At 38.2% G+C, this 20,507-nt stretch overlaps 1 protein-coding gene across 2 annotated transcripts in view; it reads right to left on the bottom strand.

Moving 5' to 3' along the window:
* Window positions 1–5,792: 5,792 nt before the first annotated feature.
* Window positions 5,793–20,507, bottom strand: part of TOX3 (TOX high mobility group box family member 3) — a 77,596-nt gene continuing 62,881 nt past the window's right edge. For both annotated transcript variants that reach the window (XM_027466974.3, XM_027466976.3), the window contains exons 4-7: window positions 12,606–12,872; window positions 11,100–11,327; window positions 9,748–9,828; window positions 5,793–7,536 (exon numbers count right to left, since the gene is read on the bottom strand). In XM_027466974.3, the coding sequence (XP_027322775.1) occupies window positions 6,796–7,536; window positions 9,748–9,828; window positions 11,100–11,327; window positions 12,606–12,872 (1,317 nt within the window). In that variant the 3' untranslated portion in view covers window positions 5,793–6,795. The remainder of the gene's footprint in view (window positions 7,537–9,747; window positions 9,829–11,099; window positions 11,328–12,605; window positions 12,873–20,507) is intronic.

Here is a 20,507-nt window from a genome sequence, read left to right as displayed (position 1 = left end):
TTTTCTGCAGTGAAGGATAAGGATTTTATTTGCATTAGGATAAAACAAAACAAAACAAAAAAGCACACACACACACACAAAAAAAAAAAAAAAAAAAAAAAAAAAAAACCCTGCTGATTCCTTAATTCCTTATAGAAGCACAAGTATCTGTAAATTGACGCTCAGAATTACATGGATTTCACCTGAAGCTCAAGAGCTTCCTTAATACACTTTCTGCTGTAAAAGGCCCAAACACTTAGATTTATCTGCCACAACATTGTAAAGGAGAAAACTATGTTTATAAAATTATATTTGTCATCATCTATATTCTGCCAATGCCTCAGTGTGCTAAGTAGTAACCAAATCCTACAGTAGCCCTTGCTACAAAGCACCTAGAAAATTACCCCCCGAGATGCCTAAATGTGTGCCTAATTTTTACATGTGTTATGTACATTTTCCAAATAAAATTATGTGTACATATCTGGACATCTCTCCATTTAAACACCTATCACATTTGGGCTGCCTATTATTCATTTTCTCATGACTATGAGGAACAGGAGGGACAAGAAGGGGTGAGGAAGAGGAGAAGCTCTTCAGGAGGAGATTCCACCACTGGCTGCTCCTGTGATTAGCAGAGCAGAGAGGAATGTGGCAAGGGACAATAAGAGAGACAAGGCTGGGGGTATACAATTTGGTTGATGCCACAGTGCAGCTCCACAGTTGTTTGGTCCCGTATCACTGAAGTCAATAGCACAATACTTGTCAGTAATGGAACACACATTTGGGCCTGGAACACATCCATGGATTGCTTGCATATCCAGCTTACATATGCACACATACATACGGTGCAGCAGTGAGAATCACCTGGTCAACAGCTGATGAGGCAGAATTTTCAAAAGGAACCTCTGATTTTCAGATGCTGAATATTTAGTATTCCCAGAAATCGGGAGTAAGAAAGAAATTAAGCAATGTTACTTATCAATTTTAAATATCCATGTTGTGTGGTCATCATGATGCACAGAACAGCAATTCCAAAATTAAGTACCTATAACCACCAGTAAGAGAAGTACAACACATGGGATTTATTATTTATTTGCTTTGTGTTAATGCAATGTGTACGTTTGTTATCAGTACACTCTGGGATCTAGCATTAAAAATAAACCAGTCTCAAGTAACTATACCCTTTAGGTTTCACAAATATTGCCAATAGGTATAATGATGCTTTGTTTGCCTGCATTTACTTCTCTGTTTTGTAAATACAAATATTTGGTCAAGGCATCTGCTTAGTCAAGAACTGTGACTGCTGATCCAGGTGCACATTTTCAGACCTGTGCACAGTAGAAACACATCTAAACGACTGAGTACGCAAATTACCAATCAGGTGGTTAATTCTTTACACATCTATGATGATGTGCAGTCAGTGAACCAGCACAAAGGTTAGATACCTGTACTTGAAAATCAGACCTGTGGTTTGTTCAGAGTAGAATTTAATAAAAGGCAATGCAGAAAATGTAAGTTTGGTTATGTTAATTTTAGGTTGTCATTACTGCTGTTTGGAATTGCTTGGAAAACAAATACAACATTTTTGCAATTAGACCCCTGATCTATGAAAGCACTTGAGCAACTGTACAACTGTAAGCATACGAGTAGTCACTTTAATGAAATTACTACTTATATACATGAATTATCCACTCATTTTAAGTGATTTGCTGGATCAAAGCCTTTCTTTTTCAATTAGAGCAGCAGAGTTAAAGTAATGTAACATCTCCAGTTTGGAGAAAATAACAGACCAAAGGTATCTGTATCAATATAGATATTCCAGAAGGGAAGGAGAATAAATGAGACCTGTATTAAGCACCCATATAACTACTCTACATCAAATACTATTATCAGTTTAACTTTTTTTTCCTAAAAGATTAAACTGCATTTCATTTCAAACCTTGTAACAAAACTCCGCACTACTTCAGTTTGTGTAGAAGCTGAAGAAGTTAACACTGCAGGAACTTGGATAAAACCATGATTTAAAATACCACTTCTACTTTTTAACAGTGGTAAACAGAGTACATTATAAATCTCCAGCGTAGCCTATTGAAGTGTCAGAACAGCTCATTCAAAGTCATACATTCTCTTCTGAAAGATTTTAGTATTATAATCGAAAATTCTCTCCCTCAGATGCACCTGAGAAGCATTAGTTTCTTGGTGACTTTAAGAACCAAATCCTCTAATACAAACCTAGCTTTTCCCACAGGCACTTGAAAATATTTAGCATTTTTTCAGTTGAATGCAATTTTCATAATAAAGTAGCTCACTTGGCTACCTGACACCACAGACAAAGACACCAAGCAAGCAGCTACTGCCAACTTCGGCAGAGCGCAATCTCCCCCCAGTCACATACGTAGGTCAGCTTTTAAACCTCCAATTGCTGCAACAATTCAAGCAATTTATGTGTACAAGTGCCCATGTCCTTTATCCCAAAACATCCAAACACAGCTCTTGCGCACCGGATGTCTTTCAATCAACCTTAATGGCAGGTACAACAGATCTTACATTTTTGTAGCATTTAAATTCTACTTCGATGGCCAGTTTTAGGACACCAAAAAAGCCCTTTGCTACGCTAAAGCTGATTTGGATGCCTCATTTTATTTTCTGTGTTTTAGGGGATGGTAATCAGAATTGGCTTAATATAATGTCTATTCTACTCTGAAATAGATTCCTCCACATGAACACACAGCCCTTCCTGAGCTGCACAGGCTCATCTTTAATGATGCTATCCTTTTAGTGAACTGTTCATTTAAATTTCCCTGGCAAACCTCTTAGAAAAGTATGGGAATGAGGTATCCTTTTTTTTCTGTGCCAGAATATCCAGTCCGCCCTATCAAATCAGAAACGTTTGTATCTCACTGCATCTCCAGCAGTTTTAAGGGCATTGTTTTAGGATTCTGGTACTTTTTTAAATCAAACGGCACAATGATCCTGTTTTACTTCCATCCACTTAGCCTATTAATGCAGGCTAATACTGCATGTTCTCGTGGCAGCAAAAACTAAAGTGTACCCAGAGACTACAGTGATAGATTACATGTACATGCTGTGTCATATCCAATTAACTCAAATTGACTGTGTACTGCATTATGCTGTTAGTGCATGGAAGATCAATAAATATGGAGAAAATCCAACAAGGCTCTCTCCATTCCCATCCAATTCTAGTAGGTCTGAGACAGATCATGCTCCTATGATGTGTATGCTGCTGCTGAAGAGGGCAGGTGGTGCATAGACACCATTCAAACTTGGCCTATTCAATCTAAACTCCTCTAACTCTCCATTCATGCATAGCAAAACACCATCTGGTCCTATTTTGCCTCCAGCAATCACAGCTGACCAAAAACGATAATAATAGCTGTTGCAAAACAAAAGCCAAACAAAGGGGGGAGGGAAAGGTTAGAATGAAGTCCAGTGCTGCAAAATACTCCATGAAGTGAGAAATGGAAAAGGAGCCATTCAAACGTCCAATCCCCATTGAAAAGAGTCAGTGCAAGACTTCTGGTTAAACTTGAGATATTTAATCCATCTGTCCTGCAAACCACAATGGTCAGGTGATAATATAAAATTGAGATTATGTTGCATAGAGGTATTTAAAGCCTTTGTTCTCCAAGTTAGAAACTAATGACCCTGTGTCAGCTAAAAATTAAACCTCCTTATGTTCTTTCATCATGTGTCAACCTGGGTTAATGTGAAAGTAGAATGTGGTTAACCGGGGTGATAAAGCATCTGAAACCTTGGGAAAAGAAGGGAGCAGTTAAGTACTTGTAAATGATATGAAGGAAAACGTTCTCTAAAATGTGTATGACACTGAAATCATACGGATACTGCATTTTCCCTGTATAAATTGCATATTAAGTGATTTAAATTAACAGTTTTATTTATGACCTCTGATAGCAAAGTTATCCACTTAGATGTAGAGAATATGAACACCAACTTGCACAGTTTGAAACACAAGATGTTCTGCAATATGCTATTGTGGGTAATATAAAATATAATTTTGTAGCAAGGAGGGGGATGCTGCAGTTTTTCATGATTCAGATTTCGATATATAAAATGTAGTCCTGCTCGATGATTAATTTTTTTTTAGCTGGAGTAATTAAAACTATTTTTCCTGGAATTGACCATCAGTAGTTCAGCAGCTCTTAATCAAACGTGATAAAACTCAGGATTTATTAAATCATTAAATGAGTGTAATAACACCTGCTTCTCGCTGCAAATAGTTGAAAACAGACTTCAGTTGTAATTAACTCTTATCATTAGTGACATTTTTCCAACGATACTTCATAGGTCTTCAAAATGACAATTACAGAACTAATACACAATTACTGTCACATGCAGTTTAGCAATTATTTCTGAAGACAGTTGTCTAAAGGTTTCAAAAAGACTATAAAATGGTTCCTTTTGTTATGTAACATTGCTTAAAACTGACACACAAAACCATCCCTCACAGCCAGCCTCTGCTGTGCCATTTCTAATGCACGCAGGCTTCCTCGCTCCTGGAATAAACACCCTCCACCCCAGACATGATTAGATATCATACTAAGGCTATTATGAGCATGGGTAGCTGTCAACTAACACCTATTATGAAAAGCTTCAATTTACACACTTTTTTTCTGCTCCAAGAAATCTATACATTTCTAATTAGAATCTCTCGCTGTTCAATATTTGTACATAATAAACAGTACCTGAGGATTATGAAATATTGAAAGCTGAATTCATTATTAATAAACCCACACTGTATAGTACCTCCACCCACGAGTCTGGCTGCAACTTTTGGGGAATCTATATTCCATTATTTTTTGGTTGTGGCCCGAGCATGGTAGCCATGGACACGGCCTGAAACAGGATTAGGATTCTGCTCAGGTTTGACACTTGCTGTTTTTAATTTTCATTTTATCATAAGCAGTTTAAGATTGTTGCCAGTGGTAATTTGCAATTTTTATCAAGACCTCTTCATTATAGCTTCTGACAGGACAGATGCTGTAATTAATCATGCAAGACAACTGGGGATAGTGGTCAGACTGCACCCACAGCACAGCTATTGCAGGCAAAGAAGAAAAAGGATTTCTCCCCTCTGTCAAGAGTAAAAATGTACAAACAGCACTAACATCTTGACAACATGCTGGATGCAAATGTTACCAAATCTTTCCCATGAAATATCTCCCTCTCCATCGCTTTCTACCTCCACAATAAAATACAAATCAGATAGCCTGGACCAGCCAGAGCCAGGGGTTCAGAGGCAGGAGGCCCAGGGCAATGGCTACGTTTGCAACTGAAAAGTAATTTGAAGAAAACCACAATTTGTGTTTATTTTCATCTGTGACCACCACAGCTCAAACAGGTTCCCTATCCTGTTCCTGCTGACACGTAGCACAGGGCAGGACGATTGCTTTATAACTCCACCACCCGTTTTCTCTCTCCGAAGTCACAGAAACCTCAAAGAAGTTGTGTGGGACTCTTCAGCCTCGTGCATTTATGGACACAAGAGCTGATTGCAACCCTGATCCAGATCAGTACCCATCTACACACAATGGCTGAGAAAATAAAAATCCAAAAAGTTAACTAAAGTTTCTACGTATGTGTTTTTATAAGGAAATATTGATGGTTTTATTTTTTCTATCAAAGACTTGTGGCCCATCAGTTTTACTGAAATGTGTTTATTCTATAGCAAGATAAAAGCATTTATTTTAGATAAGCAAAATACAAACAACTTAATTGCTGCTATCGTAACTCATAAAAAAGTATAAAACAGCATAAAAACACAATAAGCAATGTAGCAATTAATAATTCATGTTACCAGTGTTTACATTAAAGCCTCATTTATGAAAACTTTACAACACATGATATGAAAACTTACAACTTTTAAAGAAAATATTTACATTGATTATTCAGCTGTGGAGTTTCTTTTAAATATTCTACCGGTTTTACAGCATATTAAAAACTCTTGCATTTTTCATCTTAGCTTTTTGTAATAACAGTTTTATTTAAGTGCATTTCCCTTTTAAAAATACAGTGTATTAAATCTGAAACTCATCACTTCGACACAGAATATAATATTCACATTTGTTCTGTAATTGGAATTAACGTAATAGGGTAACTGTCAATATATATTTTTTGTTACAAACTATGGTACGTTTATTTGGAGAAATGTAGTGAAAGGATGGATCAAACATTTAAGTTCAGTTACTTGCATTTGTTTTTCTGAAGATATTTAGGACAGAAAATTAAGAGCTTTGGCAAAAAATCTGTGATTTACTCTATTTCTTTTCATGACAAAAAATGCCATCACCTAACTCATGTCATACAAGTATGATTGTATGAAAACCAATCATCATCATTTTACAGGTAGTTACAACTGTGCTTTAAGGGCTTCATGAGTTCGTACTGCCTTGAAGTGCATTATTCACTTTTAGAGAAAGAAGGGTTGTATCATATAACTCTGAAAGGCCATTTTGCAGTCATAAGGTCCAGGTATGTATCAGGCCATTTGATTCACATATTGTAGGTAAAGCTTAAATAAATTAAAAAGGCATCACATGAAAAAGAGCACAGCTTTTTTTTTTTTTTTTTTAAACAAAATGATTTATAGTCAGCTAAAAGATGATACACAGCTACATTGTAGTTCTTTATTGCCTATCTAATAGACACTTTAGAGGATCATTTGATCTGTTATGCATCCCTGCATAACTACCATCAACAATTTACAGTTTTCAGCCAAATGTGGTTTACCCCTACCCCCTCCATCAACACAAAGCAATGCTGCAAGATCATTTATCTTCAGAAAATACTGACCTGTGATAATACTTGAGTCTGTGTCTGGGATTGTATTTGTGACTGGTGCTGCTGAGGTGCTGGCTGAGGGCTCCCAATGGCAGGGATTGGAGATGTGATCTGAGAGGCTACTGGAGAGTGCTGCTGAGGAGAAGGCTGTGACTGGTGTTGCATATGCTGCATTTGCTGCTGCTGCATTTGCTGAAGCTGTATGTGCTGAAGCTGCTGTTGCATTTGCTGTTGATTAATTTGCTGCTGAAGATGCTGCTGCTGCTGCTGCAAATGTTGTTGCATGTGGTGCTGGAAATGCTGCTGTTGCATTTGTTGTTGTATTTGCTGATGCATCTGATGCTGATGTAGCTGCTGTTGCTGCATCTGCTGCATCTGTTGCTGCTGGAGCTGCTGTATCTGGTGCTGCTGGCTTTGCATTGAGGGACTTACTTGAGATGAAGATGGTGTTGCCACCATATTTGTTCCCATAGAGCTTATCAATGGAGCTGCAATGTTTGTTGGCATGTTTGGTGCAATGGTAACAGATGCTACAATCTGATTCATTGGCAGTCTCATGGTTAGAGGTTTTGGAGCAATTGCTCTGGGAAGGGACTGTTGAAGACTTTGAGGAGATGCCGATACTGTTGCATGTTGAGACAGGGAAGTATTCAGAATAAGGGAGGAAGACAAATTTGTGGATGCCAACGTTTGCTGGACAGAACGAATTGTCTGGGCCTCAGCAGACTCTGCAGCAGCCTGTGTTTGGAAGATGAATTCAAAAACTTGTATTGGTAAAAACAGACATCATCCCCTATCAAACTTAAAAAAAATTATCAAAATCCCCTCCTGCTCTTTCTTCCTTCAGTGTACGTAGTTCAGTGGGAAGGGGGAAGACTTTGCCCTCGAGAGTTTATCCAATTATTGTAATGGTCCATTTAGGAAACACAGTTCAGAACATCCTCTGAGTTGCCCACTTTATTCATCCATTACAAGCTTTTACCACCTTGTTTCTTGCTTGTCCTCTTTCAATACTTAAATCTATCTGCTTGCACTTAAGGTATTTAGAAAGGTACAGATCCTGGCTCAGTATGACCTGATCAGTTTAAGTTATCCTGCCTTTTTAAAGAGAAAACTTTGTTTCTGTTTACAGAAAGTAAACAGTTACAGGGAAAGAAAAGCTACAGCTACTCAGGGAGACTTTTTCATCTTCAGTTTTCTATCAGGAAGCATTAATCAGCAGTCTGAGAAAGGCCACTGATCCACTGATCCATTACATCACACCTTCGTCTGTCTCTGTACACAGTACCTCCAGTTCTTACCTGAATGCCAATTCTTTATTGGACAAAAAAAATAAAAAAATGCATGTACGCCCTGGTTCAACACCAGAAATTCACAGTAGATCTTTGGGCTGAAAGAGCCCAACACTCTCTATATGCTTAAAAACAACAACAACAAAACAACGCTGTTCTTTGGGAGACAAATCTGAACAGAAGCATATCCCAATGCACCAATTATCATGGTATAAGAACAGTGTACAAACACCCAACTTCTCAAAATACTGCTTACAGACTAAAGCTCCAACAAGTAGGATTCATCTTGCACAGTTTTATACATCTGCATTGTACACAACATGTAACCTAGTTGCCTAGAATCCCTTTAAAGACAATGGAGAGAAAAACTCTCTTCCAGTACATTTAATTGATCTATTTTAGACATTTACCTTAGAATGTGCCAAAACTTGCCTCAGAAATGCCTGTACTATCCCTACTCTCAACAAGAACCTTCGGTAGCAAAGCTATAGCAAGGATGTCATAAGTAAGGAGAGATGAATTCTGGACTTTCCACCCTATCTTCTTGCAAGTCACTCAGCAACCCAGGTTTCGCAGATTTAAGGAGAAAATACGATTTCAGATGTTTTTTAAAAGTGACTTTAGGACTGACAAGATAAATTCCCTCAAAGGTATTTAGAATTCCAGCTGTCATTTCACTTAGCATTGCATTATTAAAAACTTTGTGGATATTATCTAAGTCCTAGAGACAACAGAAAAACACAGCTATGTATGCCTAATTTCTGTTGTTGTATTTCTAAGCATTAATTAAAATACACAGCAACTTTCTATACAATTTACTAATGCTCTGCAGTTGTGTATTCAAATAAGTATTCTTCATTCTCAGAAGGTGGATCTCATCAGTTTAGTTTATTGCTTTCTAGTGATCAAGGATATTTTTGTAGTTGATCTTTACAAAGTATTACATGAGAAATAGCCAGCTTGATTTCCATACATATATCAGATGGACATAAACATACTTCTATTTACAATATTCAGAAGCAACAGATATACAATCAACCTAGTGCTGGCAGCTAAAAAGGTAAATTGTCAAATAAGACAACAGAGCTTTGTTTTTTTTCACATGAGTTTTATATTAACTAGGGATTCGCTGCAATATTTAGTGTGGCTCACTGCCAGCTAGTCCATTTGTAAGTACTCTCCAAATTCAGAGCCACAAGACTTATTATTTTTCCCCCTCACCTGCAAGAAATACTTAAGCTTTGTCATACAGTAACTGCTCTCCAAGTCCGTGCCAAACAAGTTTGTCTTTGGAGAAGTAGCACTTGAGGAAAGGAAAAAAAACCTCTGTGAATACCCTGTAAATCTTAATGTCAAAAGGTCGCTGTATTTTTCATGACTAAATTTTACTTCTATTGTGAAGGGCATTATTTTGCTTCCAAAGATAATGGATGATGTACATTTGCAAACTTATTGTTTGGTAATCATTATTGTGCCATTAGAGAGATTAAATTTCTGTTGCAGGGTTCAAGCAGCAGCACAATGAGTTTCAGAACTGTATTACAGAAATCCTAGGATTCTACTTTTGTTCTGCATAACAGCACACCCCTGCCTCCATATTTAAAACAAGATTGCCAAAAGCTAACTTGCATTATATTGAAGACATTATTAGGCTTACCTTGGAAACAAGGCTTGCTCTATAGGCTGCAAGTGCCTTTAGGTATTCTTTTTTGGCAGCTTCAGTTTTTCTTTTATAAACCTATTAAAAGAGACCACAATTTCACCAACTTCAGTTATTAAGAAATTTTTGCCAGAATGTTCCCAGAATCACTTGCAAATAAACAAACAGCTCAGATTAAAAAACAGAAAATGCTCCATGGGAAGAAAAAGCCCATGTAATATTAAATATTTTTGCAGGTGGGCACAGACTTCCAGGTCCATTTGCTGGACTTTCACCACAATTTATGTCAATTTATCATGAAGGAAAAAACCTGCTCAAGCAGCTGACTGTTTGACAAGACCAGCTATGCACACTTCACCTCCCTAGGAAATGATATTTTACTGACACTGAGTGTTTCAGATGCTGAAAAGTATCTACAGTAGTATAAAGTATAAAAAAAAAAAGGGGCACCTAAGCAGTAATTTTGTTTGAAAAGTATTCAAACTGCACTTTAAAAAATCATACATTTAGAAAATGTGGTTCACAGAGTTTTGACAATTCACTTTCCCCAAAGTCAGTATTAGAGAATCCCACAGAGCTTAAGAAAAACAGTTAAGCAAAAATTGAATAAATCTATATCTCTGATCATCAGAAAATTTAAAGTTCATCCTTAAATCATGATCATCATCTGTTAAATGATCATCATCTGTCAGACTATTAAGTATGACTAGGAGCTGCATATCAACAGGCAAAGAGCCCCAAAGGATTTTTTTTTCCAATCCATGTGTAGGAGTTATATGTGTATAGTAAGAAGAATAACCCTCAAGGAAGAACAAAACTCATCATTCTGTACAAAGTTTGAGTTGGAGATAACATTTCACACACGACATTGTAATGAGGCACAGAGGATTGGCTTCAAAGGTTTGAAATCAACACGCTTTGTAACAAATTCATAAGGCAGATCAAAGGAAAAGGTAAATGTGCTGTACCTTCCCCTTTCCTATTCTAACGTCTGATTAATAGGAAACAAGAGCTTTGAAATAGGAATCATCAAAAGATTGTCTTAACAGGACTCCAGGACAGTATCACCTGAGCTTTTTACAAACTGCCTTTTAAAATTTAAAGACAAATGCATCCATTCGATATTACCTACTGGCTCTTATAACAAAATGCTTTTTAGATGCGAGATCTTCAGCAGGTTCAAAAAAAATCAATGCAGCTCTATAGAGTAAGAGGTCTACATCAGCAAGCAGTCTTTCCCTCAGAGCAGAGGTAGAAGGATTCTTTACAAGAATTACTATATTACTTCTTGTAAGACATCCCTGCACCTGTGTTTTTTTTGTTTGTTTTTTTGTTTTGTTTGTTTTTACCTGTTTTTGTTCTTCTCCTAAACTGTCCCACATTGATGCCACTATTTTTGAAACCTCTCCAAACGTAGCATTCGGGTTCTGCCCTTTAATTGCAGCTTGCGTATCTCTGAAGAAAAGGGCATATGCTGACACTGGCTTTTGTGGCTCGTTGGGATCTTTCTTTTTCTTCTTCTTTGGAGTCTTGGGCTTCTTGCCAGAATCTGGGGCAGCTCTTTTTTCTCCAGTAGCCTGAGAAACAGCAATAACAATAACAGTCTATATATGCATGAAATATAAGAATACTGAAAAATTATTGATGGTCTGGCTTAATAGTATATGGATAAAACTACTGTGTAGGCAACGTTTTGTAGAGTCCTGTTGTGCAAGCCTTTCTCCTACCAAATAGCATTACTCTCAGTTATTCTCATCAGATGTACTGGAACTAAATGCCTAAAGAGCTACCACCTATCATAAGCATGGCTCAGAATCAATCATACAAGCTTGACCTGAAAAAGTACACCCTGACATCCTGAATTTCTATTTAAAATATATATATATATATTTATAGTGTGCTTTGAATAGGTGATCTATGTTTTTCCACTAAGATGCAATTCCTGCAGCACAGACTCAAAAGACAAGAGCTTGGAGGCATTTCCTGGCTTCCAGACCTATGGCTGCCAGCTTTGACACAGGTCAGGGGTTAAAAAAACCTTACCCTTGAGGCAAGAAACAGCAGCAGCAGCTCTGCACTTTCTTTCCACCTGCAGCGAACACACCCTGTGCCCACCACCCACCCCCAGCAGGGGGGTCCCCCACACCTAACACCTCCTCCTGCCCAAGGAACACAGGAACCTGGAGTAGCACCCCAAGGATGGGGGTACCTCCAGTCCCATTGCACCTCATGTCCCATACCCAATTCCGGTGAATGACTTATGGCAGCAAATGGATATTGTGGCTCTAAATATACCTCTCACAGTCCTTTTACTTTGATATTTTCAGGATACTGTACAATACTCTTTCCATTAACTTAATGAGAAAACCTATCACAGAACAGTCTAAGTTAACCATTTAAATATACTGCTATAATAAGACTTTGCTCTATTTTGTTGATATTTTTTTTCCATTTCTAATAAGTTAAACTAAATTAACTACACTTTCAGATAGAAGAAAGCTTATTTTATTTCCTTCTGAACACACCATATTTTAAATGACTCCAGTGAACAGTGATATGACAAAACTGTCCAAAGCTGATGAGCAAAGAGATTCACCAGATCTATAAATCTAAAATGGATTATTAATGTATTCGGCTGAAAATAGATAGATAAGCATATTCTGACCTCTGCTATCTTGGAGGTGTCATGGAAACTTCCTAAGAAGCTAAACAGCAAATGGGTCACATATCCCACAATACAATAAAGTGTGTGTTTTATATGACCACACTGCAGCAGGGATGACATCGCCACATTCATGAAAACACAGAATATAGACATGTAAAGCTTACTCACTACAAAGCAGAGAATAACTTACTCTATTTGATTCATCTGCATCTTCTTCATTTATAGAGCTGGATGGGGAAGGAGTGGCTGATTTACTTGCAGGAGGGGAGGGAGAAGTGTGTGGCAAGTTAGTGCCTCCTAAATTTAGCCCCAGCTGTGCGCTTAGCTGAGACTGGTTAATGGTGGTAAGCTGAGAGGGAGGCATAATTCCTGAATGAGCATCCGTCATGTGGACAATGGATCTCATAATCAAAGAATGGTCTTGGCGGTACTGAGAAACTTGTGTGTGACTCTGATCCTGAAAGAGATTGAAACAGTATTTAGTCATTAACAGAGACCATTATAGCATTAGCAAGTACAGTTATTTTTACAGGCTCACACAACTGAAACTGTCTGCTTGTGGTTTGTTTTGTTTCTTTTAAAAAATTAAATATATTTTTAATAAATGAAACACATCAACAGTTACCACACTTGCTTCAGACTTTGCTTCCCCCCCAGTCATTTTTGGGGGTAATAAAAATTGTATTTCCCCATTTTTAAACATTTTTTCTCTTGATGCCATGTGAAATACCCACATAAACAACTGGCTGACTGATGACACAGGGAAAACATTGCAACTGAGTAGACAAACTGCTGTCAAATGCAGAAAGCAAACAAAACAGAGAGGGAGTGTGGAGAGAAAAGCATCTTCCTATACTGACATTCAATTATTCATAGCTGTTACCAGTAACAGCAGTAGGTATAAAACAACCCTGTTTAAAATAACTTTTAAATCCCCTTCAGACAAAGAACATCGCCCTGCCACATCTTGAGTGCAGACGCAGCAGCACTCTAGAAAACTGTTCAAGTAATCCTAATCACTCCTAAAAATCCTTTTTTTGCCAACAACATACAAAATGATACGTTTTTATCTTTAATCCAACAATCATATACATGTGGAAGTAGCAAGCTATGCACCAATCACCAGTTTATTTTTCTTGTACTTCATGTCTTGGAAACTCAAGTGCTTGCATGTTTTTGTCTCTACTGTTTCTTGAGGGCAAAAACTAAGTCGCCTTCTTCATCTACACAACACTTACCACAGCTGTAAATAAAAGGAAGTCAGACCCCAAAGGTAAAAGTCAACTAGAATCTGACTATGAACAACTCAGTTTTGTTATTTTTTTAACCATACACAGACCAATAAGGGAACATTTAAATAGAAGATTTTAAAACCAATTAGTAAGTGAAGAAAATAAATAGCTCACAAATTGATTTAGCAACTTGACCAATCTATAGCCATTGTTCAAACAGACACAACCATGACAAGTACACTAGATTTTGAAAACTCCTTCATTATTAATAACCCACATTATTAATAACCTAATTAGTAGCAGGTACAATGATCTTTAATGAAATGCCACTGAGCAAAACTGCAATGCTTGAGAGCCCAGCATAGAGCCCACCTAACTTCCACAGCAGATTTCGACTTTTCCAGTGCTCTCTTATTAAGTTTGTATAAGCTCAGATCGGTGTTCAAAAATCTGTATCAACACTGAGGTTTATCCCAAGTGACTTTGCTCTTACTCTTTCCCAGTGGAGGCAGTGGGCTCTGTTCTTCTAGAAACCTCTTATCTGGGACAAGTGAAAAGAAGCGATGCGCTTCTTAAAGAAGAAGCTTGCCCTGCCTCATCCATCTTACGTATAAGTGCTGCAGCACATCACTTCCTTATAGCAATAACTTATTAATTCTGAATTTGGCATGCCTGTGTCTTTCTGCTGAAACCCAGATATAGAAAAGAAAGCCTTTGTAGCATAAAAGCACGCGTATTGTGTTGCACCTGGACCCAATACAGATGAAGTTAACTCCACATGCTCATGATCCAGGTCCTATCTGCTAGGTCTCATCTTCATTTTCTCCCTACTTGCCAAGCCATTGCCCCTCAGTTCATCATCCACACTGGACCATGCTGCTTTTCCTACCTCTTAGGGTCTTTTAATATTTTCAGTAAAGGAGCATAGTTCCTTAGAGATGAATGCATGTGCCAAAAGTGAAGCACTGATACAGAAAGATCAAAACATCAGACTTACTGACTGAAATACCCATTTGCTTCAGGGCACCATTCTGTGAAAATTTACGACCGTTAACTAGAGGGTCATTTTGATTCAGATTTGATTCAATTGTATTGGCAGCGGCATCTGGAAGTCGTATGAAGTGTTTTTAAAAGGATATCACTTTCTGCATATTACTCCATTCCTTTCTAGTTTACAGACATTGCTTTATTGCATTAAGAAGAAAAAATGTGTTGTTAAAGCAAAGGTGGAGATCTTCAGAATTACCTTCTCTCATAAAAAGCAACTTTCTTCATTATATTGCAGGCAGTACTTTCGTAGGGCTGTTCTATGGCCTAAAAGGCTAGCCTTTGCTCTCTCTCTATTGTTACACAAAACAGGCCTTTTGGGCCTTTACACCAAGGCAACGAAATATGATGACATGGGTTACAAACGATTTACTCTAAGTCTTGTCATTTCAGTTGCATGTACGATTTTATTGAGACTAAATTCTCTTGACTTGCATTGACCCAGAATCTAATTTTATACAAAAGCCCATGAATTCTTAACTGTCACTTCTTCTGAGACTACTTCTGAGGCTATTTGATGCTTCTGTGTTTTTTCATCAACTTATTTAATTCCTGTTTTTCTCTTCTATACCTCTTCCCAATTTTTAATATTTAAAAACTTCACTAGAAGCTAGAATTAGGAACAACAATATCTTGTAACTGGCTCTCTAGGACCAAGCAGGTAAGACTTACTATATAAAAGAAGATTATTTTATAACATTTCCAATCATTTCTCATTACATCCTATGTGCATATGATAACCAGGAATTCATCTGTTTTCTGCACTTAGAATTAAAGTTATGTGGCTAATTAATAAAAAAAATGGAATGGGAAACTCATTTTTATTTTGCGGTTTGGTGTTGTGGGCCTCAATAGCTTCTGGTATCTGCAGAGGAGCTTTCAGACAAGGAAGCATAAGCCATTGTTTATGGCTGTACAGTGGTTTGGTATGTAGCAAGAAAGCAGGGTGGTCAATAGTAACAATGAGGTTTGCAGCATTTGTATATAAATTCTGAGTAAACAAAATCTATCTAAGGAGGAGTATATACTCAAGAAAGCAAGTTTTCCATCAGTTATCTCACCTCTTATTTTTTTCCCGTATTTTATGAAGACCAGTATTGAAACAAAAGGATCAACATTTCATTATGCATGAAATGTTAAACAAAGAAATGTTTAACAACAACAAAAAACATCTTATATCAAGAGAATCCATGGAAGTACTATTACAGTAAAACATCCACAAGACACCCTAATTATATTACTACATAAAAATTGAAAAGGCAAAGCTTGTGCATTCAAAATAATCCACTGAGAATACTGTGAAAATTTTAGAGAGTAACACATGCTCATTTCTTATATAAACTTAACTAGAAGTAGAAGCAGTGTTTAAGCATTATGAGCATCATAAGCATTCAGGATTTTCATCACATAATGCAGAAATGACAGATTAGTTCTGAAAAAAAATAAAAAATCATGGACTCCTCAAGTGAACAGAAGGAAGTGTTGAGTGAACCTGATATGCTGTACTGTTTTGGACTGAAGTTATGCAAAACTTGGTGATATTAACATACAGTCAGGCACAACTCAACCACTGGTTTACTCAGTTTAACAATCAAAAAAGGACTTAATGGATGAAATGGAAAACCAAAGAGAAATGACTTGTGTGATTCCCCTACAGACTGAAGTGACTGTCTCAGATCTCTATCGTAATCCTACATAGTGCTGCAAAAAATATGGTTTAGATAAATTTATTAAATAAAAGCAAAATATGGTCCAAAACATTTTCCCCTCTGAAAATTAATTGGCTTTCTGTCATCACTCCTGAATAGCTCCAATAGCACCCATTACGAAGAGTTTTATCATTTGATGTGTTGAAGACATCAAAGGCATCGTGAGGTTACCTATCCAACAAATTATCCTACTTTCAACTATTCTAATCTATTTAGAGTCATGTCAAAGAAGTCCTATTTAGTCATATTTAGAAGTCATGCCAAAGGACATCTCACAGCATATGCAAAATATGTAGATTATTTTAGTTTGATCTGCAGAAATATTAGGTTCTCAAAATTTGATAAAAATCAATTCCTCTACAGCCAAGAAAGCAAACAGAGTAATGAGACTTTAAATTAAGGTGTGAACTCTAGTACTTTAATTTATACAGTGTATACAGTTAAAGGTGTTTTTCAATAAATTCTGTACCTCATCCAGCCAAAGTGAAGCATACCCCTGAGAATAAAGGAAAAAACTATGGTAATAAAGGATAGTTACTTCTTCTGATACTAAGTCATTAGGCATCCAGTAGATAATAGAGCCACTAACAGAGCTAGTATTTATTTTGATAGATAAATGGTACAGAGGGCCAGCCATGACTTCTAGAGATGACATAATTTCCACTTTTCCTGCATTTTGAGAATTGTTTGCAGATAATTTCTACACTGACAAAATTTTGAACTCCACAAACATTCAACAGGATATATGAAAAATAAATAGGAAAATGTTTTTTTTAGACCATTTTGTGTAATAATGGTGTCTCAATTAAAATCAATGTCTACAATATTCAATCATGCAAATAGGCAACACCTCCACCAAGATGTAGGGCTGCGATCTGACCCTATACTAGATGAGCCAGGTTTTTAAGAAAAGTGGTCAAGTCTGTGGTAAATCTGCCAATAAAAATAACTACGCAAAAGCTAACATTTATGTTTATGCTCACTGTGCCCTGGTTTTGGAAGTTGACTTAAAACATTATATATTCTTTTGCCTTAGGAATTTGTCACTGTCAATGTAACATAAGCTGATGTAATACTTTGAAGTATTCGAGTTGAAGCAAATGCACTTCAATGTAAAGAGTGGAATCCTCAGTTGTGCTTGTCTGTAAATTACTCCCTTTAGTTTTGGGCAAGTCAGCATATCTCCAGAAGAAATCCTCAATACTCTTTTTCTCCACGAGCAAAATAGAGATAAAAGAATCCATTAATCTAAATTTTTACAAGATTGGAATTCACTGCCAGTCAAAACAAATCAAACTAACAGGATGCTTTTCTCTGTCAGAGATTAAATCCTTACTTAATAGAGTATAAAACAGTTGCACTTGGTAACGCCACCACTGCAGAAGTGTCCTTCCTCTCCCCCCTTCAGATACTGTGATCAGTGATGATTTGTCAAACTACAGTTATCAGGAGATCCACTACAAGCAGCAGCTTCTTTTTTTCTAGCAATGAGAACACTACTAGGTTTTCCTTTGTGTCTCTGTAGTAAAGTAAACCTTACCTAATTTAATTCCCAAATAAAGGCTACAACAACACACAGTACATGTCAGAGAAAAAAAAATGATGTCTGCAGATGGATCTGAAAGATTGGTTGGTGACAGGAGGCTTACGCACATTCTGCTGCTTGAAAGACATGAAGAGCATGCAATCTCCTGGTCTGTGCGCTCCCCCAGTCCCAATACATCAGAAATTACTGTGTTCTGTACACACAGAAAGAGCACATAACCCAGAGAAGGGGCACGAAAGATAAAAAAAAATATAATAACATTAGGGCCCACTGATTCATTCCTCAAAACTGAGCAACTATCTCCTTTTTTCTGTGAGTCTCAGATGTCTGTAGAAATTCCTCTGTCTAGAAATAAATTTTTCCTATATGATTTTCTTCTATAGCTACCACCTCCAAGCTAATTTACCATGTTTTCTTTGAATCTTTCTCATCTACTGTCCCTTGATTTTCTTTCCCCCCCCCCATTGCTTTTCTTTCAGGTCAGTGACCTCTCCTGTGGCTGGTGTTCTACCCCTGGGCACTGCAGAACTTCTTTCTCAGCAGACAGCCTGACCCATGGTGTCGGGTGGTTACAATGCTGAGAGACCACCAAATGACAAGTTAAAATGATTCCTTCTATGGAATGATGTTCAGGGAGCAGGCAGGAGGAGCACACCTATGCCAGGTGGTGCAGCACCACCTCAGAGATGTGGCTGGTGCCAAGAGATGGAGCCAAGCAGCCTGGGCACCTGCCACACCGACATGGCCCTGAGCCCCAGCTCTGGCTCCCCCTGCCCTGCTGCTCTGTGCCCCCACCAGTACCAGCTTGTTCACAACAGCCTCAGGTATCTCTAATGTAATGCTGCATTACCTGGCGAGGAATCACTAAACGCTCACAGCTGGGCAAAATCACACAACCAAAGCAAGCGATAAAAAACTTTCCTCATAATGCTCATAATGCTTAAGCAGGTCACCCAGCCAGCCTGGCACAGAGCTCTTGTGGTTTGGGAGACTTGTTCTCACCCATCTACTTTCCTGTCAAACCACATCTGTCTGAAAATGACCTGAAATGTTCCTCTTACAGTCCCCAAAGTGGGCTGAAGGGGACCGATTCTTCTTGGTTGTCTCAGCTCCATGTTGAGCCTTTCTGTTCTGAAAGGGCCTCTGCTCCTGCAGATGGCTGACACCTTGGGCTTGCTTTAGCCCTGAATCCACCCACAGCGGCCACCACTGACTGATGCTTTAGCATCACCTCATTCACAACTTACTTATAGTTCAAGTTTTACACCACTTTGCAGACACTTTTAAAAGCAGGTTCCCTGCTGCTTCCCCCTCATCCCCTCCCCCCCCAGCTGCCTACCATTCTTTAAGCCATTCTGAATCACACTCTTTTTGGACAGGGGATCCAACAGCATGATCACAAGGCACATGTGACTCAGATCACAGATCTGGGCTCTGATCTGATCAGTCTGTTGGCACGAGGAGCTTCTATCCAAATTAGCAGTACAAGCTTAGGTCTGCTGTATGCAAACAGTGCAGGCACATTGCAAACAAACACTGGAGAGTTGAAATGAAGTCCTGCAATGTCAGATAAATGCTGTAGCAGTTTTGTTACAACCCCTGCAACTCCAGGTGCTTCAGCTACCAAATCAAAGGCAGACTTCAAAGGTCCTTATTATGCAGAAAGCATCATCGGGAAAGACTGCAAGGAAGCATGACAACCAACAAACATTACCAAAGCATTACCAAAGGTAACATAAATTGTGTGAGAAATGTGGGGTGGGGAGGGGGGCAGGGAGGGACAAATGACACACTCAGGTGTTAGGTGACATTTGTTTAACACTGCCGCAAGTGCTTGTACTGATGTGTTGTGCTTTTGTCTTTGGGATTTTTTTTGTCTTCTGTTTGTTGTTTTGTTTTTTTTTAAGCAAATCATAAAAGTAGGTCCCATTATCAGAACCAAGCTTTTTCTTTTCTTTTCTTTTCCCTTTTTTTTTCCAGCTACCTGGCAGCACAGAATACAATCTAAAACTCTAAAAAGACTCCATATTTCTTTATGGCTTGAGAACTGGAGATGAAAGCTGAGGATTGGGTAAGCTGTCCACGAGAAAGCGTGGCCGGTAACAGGCCAGGGAGCAGGACAGGAATTGCAGGAGGAATTGCAAAGGCAGTTTTCAACTGACCCAAGAATGAGGGCAGCTGGACCCAATGCAGCCTTTGTCCACATGCAGCAGAGCAGCACCAGCACCTGCCTCATCTGGTTGACTTCAGGAAGCAGCAGGTCAGGGTTTGCTCACACCTGACTGAAACTCGGGAGGCAGAAGAGTTCAAAGCCATTGCCCAGGCTTAAAACACGGCTGGTGCCCACAGTCAGGTATGTCCACACTCCTTCTGAGCTCACTTCTTAGGCATATCACCAGTTCCTGACTGCTTCCTGGTGGATGCAGCACTTTCCACGCCTTCATTTGGCACCTCCCAGTATCTTGTGGAGTTAATGGATCCTGATGTAGGTATTATGAATATCACGCAGGCATAGTCTTTTTTCCCCAGACTCTTCTGCCAATATTTGTGTATTTTTC

The sequence above is a fragment of the Anas platyrhynchos genome, chromosome 12, assembly GCF_047663525.1.
Source record: "Anas platyrhynchos isolate ZD024472 breed Pekin duck chromosome 12, IASCAAS_PekinDuck_T2T, whole genome shotgun sequence".
NCBI classification, from domain to species: domain Eukaryota; kingdom Metazoa; phylum Chordata; class Aves; order Anseriformes; family Anatidae; genus Anas; species Anas platyrhynchos.
This window is presented reverse-complemented; position numbering and strand designations above follow the sequence as displayed.